The sequence below is a fragment of the Cinclus cinclus genome, chromosome 10 (assembly GCF_963662255.1).
Source record: "Cinclus cinclus chromosome 10, bCinCin1.1, whole genome shotgun sequence".
Taxonomy (NCBI): domain Eukaryota; kingdom Metazoa; phylum Chordata; class Aves; order Passeriformes; family Cinclidae; genus Cinclus; species Cinclus cinclus.
In genome coordinates, this window is record NC_085055.1 from 19,187,052 (window position 1) to 19,198,277 (window position 11,226).

Consider the following 11,226-nt stretch of genomic DNA (forward strand, 5'->3'; position numbering starts at 1 on the left):
TAACTGAAAACACAAATGATGTTGCAGAATATCTGCTTGTACACTGCTGCTTTTTCAGCTAAATTCTGCTAAATGCTGCTTGATTCAAGTTTTGAGCTTTCCTTAACTGCATTTAACACTTAAAAGACAAACCTGTAAAACAGTTCTCCCTTTCCAACACAAGGTATGCAGAGGCGGATGGGGGGGAGGGTTACCCTTGAGTCCTTCCCTCTGTTCAAGCTTTCTCACCCTCCTTTCTCCCTTTGACATATTAAATTTCAAGTGCCGAATTTTTGTGGGATGTGGGTGAGCTCAAATACAGGGCGGTGTTTGTGTTGTTTTTGTATTTCACCTTCCCCACCGTGCCTGCTAAGAGCAAGGGGCGGGTGTGGACAGCACAAAGCTTTATTTGTGCTGGCAGACAAGTGCTGGAGACAGTGGCTCCTTATCAGCCGTGCCTGATAACACAAAATCTCCCCATCTGCCACCCCTGAGCTTTGGAAGATGCTGCTAAAGCTGCCTGGGAAGGGGCTGCCGCTGGGAGGTGGGGGCAGATGGATAATCTTGGGACTTAGGGAAAAATGACAGTGCTCTCCTGAAAATACACTGTGCCCTTTGGAATTGCACAGTTTCTCAGAGTGGATTGCCTGAACCGTGATTTAAAGATGATTTCTAAGGTGCTTCACTGGTTTAGGCTGCAGAACTTAAAGACATCTGTGGGGAAAATAGATAAGTGTTATCCTTTGTCCGAGTTTCCATTGCTGTTAGGAGATTTATTAGCATTTTTTATGGCTGGTCATAGCCTGTGTTCTTTAATATATTATTTGCAATTTCCTTTCTCTAGATTGTGCCATTTGAGGAACACAACTCAAATTTTCCATCAGTTGCATCAGGGAAGCCATAAATATGTCACAGGGGGTATATTTATGTACCCTATTATGTGTTGGAAAGAATTTGGCCTGTACTGTGTAAAATTAAAACAGTAATTAGGCTTTGACACAAAGGTTGGAAGGAAAACTCCTGGCTTACATATATTTGTGTGCTTACTGTGTGTGATAATTAAATGGTAGTTACAAATTTCTGCATACTCTAAATCACTCTAATGGAAACACTTAGGCCATGTGTTACCACTTAGCAGGTGTCTTAGTAACTGGAAGAGGGATGAAAATTGAGGAAAAAGGATTGAACAAAAGCGTGCTGCAGTCTGTACAGCAGTGGGCACTTGGCGGGCACTCAGGTGCCCTGGTAGGGGACAGAGGATTGTCCCCCAAGGCACAGAGACATCAGCTGAGTGCTGACAAGCCATGGAGGAGCTTTCCCTTCCTGCTGTCTGCATGTGAAAGTCCCACCAGGCCCTGTGTAAGACCGATGCTTTGTGGCCATACTGGAGCACATTCCATGGCAAGGGATCAGTGTCTGGGGGACAGCATCCCTCTAAAGGTGGTGATGCTCACTGATCTTGGCAAAGTATGAGGTAAAAATGGAGCAAGGGAAGGCAGTGCTGGGCAGAACTGGAGTGCTGCTGACTGAGAGAGGTAAAGACTAGGGGGCAGGAAGGAGAACAGGGCAATAGCCAGAAAGTAGAGAAAATACAGAAAACCTTGTGCCCAGGTGTGTTGATTTGGCACAGCCTGGCTTTTGGTAGCCAGGAAGGGTCACAGAAGTGCCCTCTGTGAGAAAGTGCTAAAACATGACTTTAAAAGTGCCTTTCAGCAGTTGGAAACATTAACATGGAATGTAAGTGCTTTTTTATAAGTTTGAGGCCAGAACTATCAAAATCTAAGGTAGCTCAGTGTCTTAGGTATGTATAGAAAAGAACTAAAACCAGAATTTCTTAACTTCTGGTGACATCAGTTCTTATGAAAACTTCCTTTGTCTTTTATCCAGCTTTAATTTTGCTGATTTTGGTTCCCCCTCCCAGTCATCTCTGCTTTTATAACATGAGATAAAAATACGTTCTTCATAGATTAATGAAAGCCATGGACATGAGGTGCTGTTAGAGCTGTACAAATTTATTTTAAAAAATAGTATTGTCATTTGGCAAGTAAGTGTTGTCTGCTAAGAGCTGCTCTTTTGTGTGAGCCCTGTGTAACATTGCAGTTAATAACATTTAGTGTTATCATCTGCTAGATGACTTTATCTCAACTACAAAAGCCTGTTTGCAGAGAGGAGGCAGCCTTGCTGGAGTGGCAGATTGTTAAATAACTACAGGTTGCCAAAACTAAATGAACTTTTCAGCTGGTAATGATGTGCAAATTGCTCACAAAAATGTATGTGCACTGGAGGAATGCTCCAACAAGCACAGGGTTGTGTCTGGTTAAAACGTTTCTTTGCCTTTGTCCTTAACCCAGCAGTGACACCATTAGAATGAATATATCTGTATGTATAATAACACAGTTATTTTGTGTTATTAATAGCTGAATAGTTGCTCAATAGCTATTTTAGTTAATGTAATTAACCAAATATATATTTAAGTGATTTTTAAGTTATTAGCTATTATGTTAAATTGCCATTTAAGCTATATTTGGCCCTCTTGGTGAAATGCTGCCCTGGATAAGAGGGGTAGCTGTGGTTGTGCTACCAAAGTGCTCCCTGGGTGTGACTGTAGTGTATGGAAAGGAAGGTTTGCAAATGAGCCTTTTTTAGGTACTGGTACCAGAAGGGGAGACACAGGAATTAAACAGTGACACGTCAATTAAGCAGTATTTTTTAAATTAATTTTTTCTTTTCTTGAAAAATAATTTTCCGTAATGTGGCGGATATGAGGAGCTACCTTTGGGTGAAGAGGTCTTGGAGTAAACTTCAGTGAGAAGGTGATTTAGTTAAAGTATGTCCAGGAGTTGGCCCAGGCATGGAGCTGTGTTACCCAAAAGCTGCAGTTTCTCTCTGGGTGCTGCTGCAGCCCAGAGGAAGCACTGGGTTTCCTGTGCAAAGCTTGCTCCCTTGCCCTGTAGTGTCTCACCTTGGATTTCTTGGCCTGGTTGGGAATTTAATACAAAGAGCCATTCTTGTGAATCATGTTTTCTTTGCAATTTTGCGTTCCAGCTCAACAATTAATTCCTCCTTTTTTTCTAATGGCAAGGACTTTACTGGAGTTCACATAACTTCGGAAAAATGGTTAGTTCAGGTTCTTCTGGGGGCCTTGAATGTTCCAGTTCCTACCCATTGGGGGTTGGTTTAAAAATGCAACTCTTGGTATACCTAATGTGCATTAGAATTAGTGGGATGTTCTGACAAACAGTTAATATCCCTGAATTTAAAAGTTTTTCAAAGGTATTTTTCTGTAGTGAAGTTAATGCTAATGATGTGTCTTCAGAGTATTCATCTTCCCATCTTTTGCATTATTAGACTTTTCTCAGCAGTATTTATATGTTCTCAAATGAAGACAGCATTTTGGAAATGTGATTTGAATGTCTGAATGTTCTGTGGAGTGTTTTGGGTGCATCAAGTGTGTGTGTTTCAGGTAGCATGGCAACATACTCAGGCTGAACCAGTCCTTTCCCCTATGGAAGGACTGAGTTTTTCTTATTCCTGCTTTGTAAAATATGTACTAAAAATGTGAGATGTGCTGAGAGTGCCAGCATTAAGGTGATCAAGTGGTTAATAATGGTTCTGGCGAGTTAGGCTGCCTGAAAATTGTCAATCTTTAATTTTAGAGTTCTACTTTTGTCCCATAAACTATTTCAAAGCTAAGATTATTTATTTTTCTAGATTTAAATTTTATTCCTTTAGGACTATGCAGAGCTACATACGCTTATAACTTAAAATGCTGTTATTACAATTTTTTCTCAAATTCTTACAGCCAGCACCCCAGAAAACATATTTTTATTTAGTGTCATAGGACTAACCCATTTGGAATTTGTTATAGGTTTGAACTGCTGTCAGGCAGAATAAAAAGAATATAGTTCAATTTTCAAGTTGCAAAACACATTTAGTATGTGCAATTTAGCAGCTGTTGCAAACACTTGAGGGCATTTTCTTCAGCATTTGAAAATTCCCTGTAGAAGTGAGACAGGAGGCATTAATTTAGCATTTCAAGCTTGAAAAATAATTTAACCTTTCCTTAAATTATGTTTTGAAGTTTGGGATTAACACTGTGCCTGGCTGCACAGATGGTTACATTTTACATATTCCTTTGTCTAGGAAAAAAAAAGAGACCACATGGTCAGTTAATGGCTTTAAACACTCCTAGTCCTCATTTTATATCTTTCTAATGGGACCTCAGAGGCTGTGGGAAGATACTCAGAAAATTGTTGTTTATAGTCTAAGATTTGTAAGATGTGTTGTATTCTGTGTCCCAGAACTCATGAGCTATTTTTGTTCCTGCCTATTAATCCTGGTTAATGAATTTTACAGCTTCATCCCTTAAGATTTAACATCCGTAATTTTGTTGTGGAAAGAATGAAAACTAGGATCACCGATGCAGAGAAAACACTGCTTTTATTAATGGAATATGAGGGCTTTTATTTTGTAATTTTTAACAGATAAAATTATCAATGAAGTGCATTGCCAAGAATTAGACTCCATATCAAGTCACTGAAGTGGTTATAAGCTAAAAAAGCTTTTTAGTCTTTCAGAATGCTTTCTAAGCTTTTTTGCAGCCACTTTGGGGGAATATCATAGTGAACCGAGGACAACACAAATCAAATGTGATGCTGGGATCAATGATGGAAAATCCATTAAGTTGGTGGCGTGTCACCAGAGCAGACAATTCTAGCATACAAAACCAGTCCTTAACTGGATATTTTGTGCTTTGTAATGATTTTTTTCCAAGTACTTTTAAATGTATCAGCTAACAGATTGATAAATTAACACAGAATTAGAGAAAAAAATCCATGGGATGGTTTGGGTTAAAAGGAACTTTAAAGGTCGTCTGGTTCCACCCTTGTGCCATAAGGGGGCACTTTCACTAGGCAGTGTGTAAATCTGCACATGGCACATAAAATAGATCTTGATGAAACCACTGAGTGCTGTACAGTGTTGAACACTTGTAAGAAATCTGGCGAGTTTATAAAATGTTATCAGTATAGGTACAGTACTTTTCCCCCCCTCCATTTGAAAACACTAGTAAGGATTTTAAGGCTACTACTCTTTTATCATGTAAAGAAGAAAACTTTCCTTTAATCTTTTGCATTCTTACCCTTTTAAGCCAGCATGTGCAACAAAATCCATCTGGTTGGAATTCTTAAAGATAGCAGTAAGTGGTACAAGACTTCACAGCTTTATTCCAGCTCCTGTGTCAAAAGGGTTTCCATTGCCAACACTGCAGTCACAGAGATACTTTTTGCTACTATGAGGTGGAAATTTTATGATGTTCCTGCAATTCTGTGCTGGCTTTACAGGCCAGGATAGAATATAGGGGTGAGATGCTTTTTTGATGCTGGGGATCACTGTTTGGGTCTCCAGTCTTAAGTGCTATCAGCGAGGCATTTCTGGCAGATACTTAATTCACTTCGATTAAATTAAACTTAAGACATCTGAAGATATTGCTTATATATTTTGGGGATGTTTGTATGCATACATATGGTAACACATGCTCTGCCTTCTAGTCAGCCAAATCCTCCTCCACTAATTTATTCACAGAGGAAAAGGTTATGTTTCCTCTAGATTTTCTAGGGTGTTTTGTTTAGTTTTTCTTCCAAGGGACTTCCTAGAAAGAAAGGCTAAGAGAGTGTTGTGGGAAAAGCACTGTTGGCTGAGAAGTTTGGTTACCCCTAAGTGCCATTCCCAGTTCCTAAGATGCAGAAGGAGCTGGGATGTAAAGGTCAGAAGTTGCCAGTGTAGTTCATGTTAACACAACATGATGAATGTTGTGTTATAAACACAGTAGAAACTCCCTGTCTCGTTTGAGATCTGGAAATGTAGTAACTTCTCATGCTTGGTAGAATGGCCCAAAAGAGTGGTTTTGCACTATTGTTTTAAACCTCGCAGGTAAAGAAGCTCAGTGTGAAATTTTGCAGCTCCTTACTGTGGGTGAAATGTAGAAAATTCTGCCTTGGCTTCTATTGATTATCTTAATTGCCTCAAGATACAAAGGTTTTCCCAATACCATTACTATCTTTATGACTGATCAATAGAATACAGAATCTCTGTTAATAAACAAAACACTGTCTGTAAATAGAGATGCTGAAAATTAACTCTTTCTTTTCTTTGTCCTGTTTTTCCAGCGGAACCCCTGCCTTTAATGGACTTGTGCCGAAGATCAATTCGTTTTGCTCTTGGCAGAGACCGCCTGCATGACATAGAAATTCTACCTTTGCCTCTGTCTCTGAAAAATTATTTACAATACCAGTAAGACATCTAGAACCCTCTGGCCTCACATTGGACTTCATCAATGCAAATGGCAGAAAATTGTTTACAGCAAAATATAAATCTTTGTGATGGACACTTAAGTGTTATTTAATTTTTAATATATATATTATTTTTTTCTGAACCAGTGAAAGCAGATCACTGTGGGGGACTACTAAAGAATGTGAAAACATTGATTTGATTGAGGTTCATGTATTACCTGTTGCCTTTTGTGTTTACAGTCCTGAAGGCTATAATTCTCATCTCTCATACATTGATTGGTTTATCTTTGTTGCTTCTGGTAAATGCTGGTAGAAAATCTGACCTTCAAGATCCACTGTCCTGCAGACAGAGATTTTTCAATAGTATGATTTTCATTTTTCTTTCTCTCTCCTACACTTTACTCCAATAAATAAAAATAAATTAGCAAAGGAAAAGTCTTGACAGTAACTTTTGAAAAATATTTAAACCTTGGTATGCAGAGTTGTTCAGAGTTCTAAGTGTTCAGTGCTCAACTTAATTAGGCCTATAATGTCTAAAAGCTCTAATGTTTAAAAAAAGCAGATTATTTTCTAGAAGAAGAGAATGTGGTTTAAAAACGTGGGAGGAAACAGTTTGTGTCAGATCAGTTTCTGGACTTGGTAACAGTAAGGTGCAGTTTGTTGTTTTCAAGACCAAATCTAGTCCCTCCAAAATACTGCAGTTTATAACAAAGTGTTCATTGTCCCAAGAATTTAGGATATTCATATTTTAGGAAGCTTGTCACTTTTTTTTTTTTAAACAAATTTATAATTTTTATGTGGTATGAACTCTAAGTACTTTTGTTTTCTTTTTAATGTATGTGTGGTTATAATGTTTATTTATCTGTTTAGTGTCTGGAGTTCTCAACTGTTTCCCATCTTGGGGTGACTGATTCTGGCTTTTTCCCCAGCTCCATCTGAAATATATCAGTTTTTCAGTCTCATCCCTTTTTTTTTATGATGCTGCTTTCTGTTTGTGTTTCTTATATGTTTCAAGTAATCTGCCTGAATCAGTTATCTAGTTTTTAAACTGGAAGTTGTTGTTAGGGCAGAATGTCAAATGTTTAGACTGAGCTGCCTTCAGCATATTTTAATGTGAATTTACTGATGAATGAGGAGAAAATTTCTAATAAAGTCTACTGACCAAAGTAAAACTCCCATCTCCTTTGATGAAATGTTAAAAACAGCTCATAGCCCAGAGCTGAAGTTCAGTTCCTTGTGCAGCTTTGTAAATGTTTGTTTGGTTCTTCTGTGGGGTTGCTGCTCTGGGCTCCTGTGTGATAGACATGGCAGGCAGTAGCCTGTCCCATTCTTGATTTATCCCATTCACCCTGAGTATGGCCATGCTCTTGTTTCAACACCATTCTGGGCAGGTTCCTCTGAACAAAACCTCACTTCTGTGCCAAGCTGCGCTTTGGGACTTGGTGCTTTTGAGGCAGGTTGGAGATTGACTGCTGTGCACTGATGATCCAGGCAAAACCACTGACCCACAGATGGCTGCCCTGCTCTCAGTCACCCTTGGGAACAGAATTACAGTTCCAGCTGGAAAAGAGAAATGTGAGATACAACAACACAAGCGAGAGTGAAAGCGGCCAGGCAAGGTAACACAAGGATGTCAAGAGTTAAATAACTAATTGACTGTCTGGGCTTAACTGTAAGCTTCAGCATGGAATTATTTTGGACTTGCTTTCACCTAAGGTGAGAGGTGTATACTGCATTCCTTCCTTTAATCTTACAAAGGGAAAGAAACTACAGCAGTGATCCACATTGCTTACTTTTCCCACTTGCTTTATTTCATGTAAACCTTTTGTCTCAGAAGGTACATTGGAAGAAGGAGCTGTAAAAGTACAATAGTTCACACAAAAGACAGAACAAAGTGTGTCAAGTGATCTGTCATAAGCAAGGTAAGCAGCTGTTCAGGAATGGCAATTCTGGTAGACTTTATTTTTCCACCACTGAAGTCCATGTTTGGTAAGCGTTCCCTAAAATTAGTGTTCTGCTGTGTGTAACTACAGACTTCATATTCCTTTGAATAACTGCAGTGACACAACTGCTCTTTCATTTGACCCAGACCAACAGCTTTTTAATATTATGGTAAAGTGGGAATTGATAAGACAAGTTAATGGTGCCTCTGTATGTTAATTAACCTTATCGCTTTACAGTTGCATTGGAATTTTTTGTTGTTGCCCTTCTGTGATGATTTCTCTAAACCAGACATCCTTATTTCAACTTTCAAATATTTTTTTCTAACACTTAGTGTCTTCCAAGGCACGATAATTCTACAGGAATGATTATTTCATTATTTTACTGTTTTCTAATTACATGTTGTGATTCTGTGGATGGTAGATACACTCCATATGGTATTAGAGCCATATTTTTGGGGATCAGAATCTGTTTGGTACATTTTTCTTGGTCTGCAGAAGCCTTGTAATGAGACTGCAGCATGGAGAATATTAATGATACTTCACTCTTCTTCCTAACCATCCCTGTGCAAACCCTTCCAACAGGGTTTATAGGAAACCTGGAGTACAGGTAAGGATGAATCAAGCACTGAGGCTAAACAAGTGGTCAGAGAATCTCCTCACAAAGAGTACCAGGAAGTCTCCTCTCTGCTAGTGGGCTCCAGCCTGGGTGCTGTGCCCCTCACATTGATTCTTTAGGCTCCCTTTACTGGAATGCAAACATTGTTTACTGCCTGCTTCAGGAGGAAATTGAGCAGTAATTTTTAAAGTGGCTATGCATTGGCTTTTGCCCAAATCAGAGGTCAGACACTAAGTTGCTACCTTCCTTCAACCGAAGCTGTTGAAACTTCTCAGTGTCTCTCCTGGCCACCTAAATTCAGGAAGATCCCTACCCAGAGGTCCCCTCTGGGGAATATCTGACAGTGAGGGTGATCACTTACTACAAAGCTGCACTACTTTGAGATTTGGAGTGAGATCTTCCTTGCCTTCATATTTTCAGTTTCCAGTTACATCTGCCTTTCATCACATGAAAAAACAGACAACCCCTGTGATAGTTTTCAGCTTTCACTGTGTTCCTGTACCTTAGCAAAAGGAGTGCAGTTTCTCTAGATATGATGTGGAAGTGAATTTCAGAATCACAGAATATTCTGTGTTGGAAGGACTCACAAGGGTCATTGAGTCTGATTCAAGTGGGTGGCCCATATGGGAATTGAACGCACAGCCTTTTATACCCTGCTCTGACCAGCTGAGCTCACCTCACACCCAGTGTTCCCATGGCTGGTAAACTCAGGGAGGCAGAAATTCTGCAATGAAAAACACAGGAGTTTATTGGTAATATCTGAAGGAAAAGGTCACATGCCTGGGAGCTGCAACCAAATTACAACCTCTGTTGATGGGTGCATGCTAATTAGTGGGTTGCAAAAGGAAATATTTTACCTACACTGCATTTGGTTCTCTAATGTGCCCCCTTCCTAGGAATTATTGATGGTTCAGAATCCCTTCTGTTGTGACTGTGGTTAAGATTTGTGGGAACACGTATCATAGTTTCTCTTCTGTATTTTCTCCCTATTGCTGTTCTTCAGCCTCCTGCAGCTCATGTGAGGTTGGGGAATTGATTTATCCCCCTGCAGGTGCTGCTTTGGTGATCATGATTGACGGACACTATAACCTGAGTGACACACTCAGCTTTTACACTTACTGAAACTGTAATTTTGTAACACCTACATTTGGAGTCAAATTTGAGAAGCCACTGTCCTTTTATGTAGCAGCAGTCACATGTATCCCGCTGCTAGGCTGGCAGAGTCTGTTCTACAGAGGGTTTGTTTTTAACTCAGACTGAACCACTGCGGATGTGTTGAAATATCTGTGTTCTCCTCCAGAGGCCATGTAGTACAATCTGTAGGGAAATCATGAAGTTGTATTTTAGACTTTACATGTAGTCTTTCTGGTGTTCATGTTTTTATATCAACAGATAAACTCTTGTTGTTGAGGTAGGACCTAACTTTGGAGCAGTTTCTCAATACTCACTTGAAGTTGGGAAAAGGTCTTACAGACCAGACATGCACAAACCATTTAAGTGTTTTTGATAGTTATAAAAGAGCTGCAAGCAGAAATGCTGTAAAATTTCCTTCTCATCTCCATTACAGTTGGTATTGTTAAACTATAACCATATGTTCTCCTGTCAGTGGCCGGCACTGCACAGCAAGCTCTGTATCAGCTCCAGCAGAGCTCATCCAGGTGCAATTCCCACTGACATCAGCGGGAGATCTGCCCGAGTCGGCACTGCTGCTTTTGGTTCCCATGTAAAGATCCCCAAACATTTCCAACACACTGTATTGAGCCATACTTTATTATTAATGTAAGCAGTGTCAAGCAGATGGTTTCTGCAGCAGTTTCTCTAATTTGGCAAAACATGCTGGCAAGTGTAGTTAGGTGAACATTGTGAGAAAGTTGAATGAAAAAATGTCTCGAGGCGGAGAGCGGTGGTTCACAGGGGACCCAGACTTGTTGGTTCCTTGGTGATGGTTTTCCATTTATAAACCTTTAGAATTTCACTGGTTTTTATTCTGTATGCTTAAAGGCATGTAGGCTCTTTAGCCACTCCTGTTTATCTCAGAAGAATATCTGGTGATCATGAAGTGGAAATCCCTTTGTCTGCTTGATTCAAAAAAACACCAAAAAACCTCCTTCCTCCTTGGGAAATGTTCTCTGTAGACATAGAGCCACAGGAAATAAACAACACACACCAGCCTTGATGCCCACCGTGTCCTGGCTTTTTTCTTCTTCTTGAGGCAGCAGCTGTTGCTTCAGAGGTGACCTCAGTGTGTTCTGCAGGCATTGTCTAAAATAGAAACCTCTGCAGCAAAGCTGAACCCTGCTGAAGGTATGTTAAAGCAAATTTGGGTATACTGTGGTGGGGGCAGGGAAGGATCAGAGCTTAGGAGAATAGTGTTTGCCTTGTGTTCTTTTTTTTTAGC

At 39.8% G+C, this 11,226-nt stretch overlaps 1 protein-coding gene across 1 annotated transcript in view; it reads left to right on the top strand.

Annotated features, from left to right (window-relative positions):
• SPSB4 (splA/ryanodine receptor domain and SOCS box containing 4) overlaps positions 1-6,274 on the top strand; it is a 55,267-nt gene extending 48,993 nt beyond the window's left edge. The window contains exon 2 of the mRNA XM_062499409.1: positions 6,147-6,274. Within this exon, the coding sequence (XP_062355393.1) occupies positions 6,147-6,274 (128 nt within the window). The remainder of the gene's footprint in view (positions 1-6,146) is intronic.
• The last annotated feature ends 4,952 nt before the right edge of the window (positions 6,275-11,226 follow it).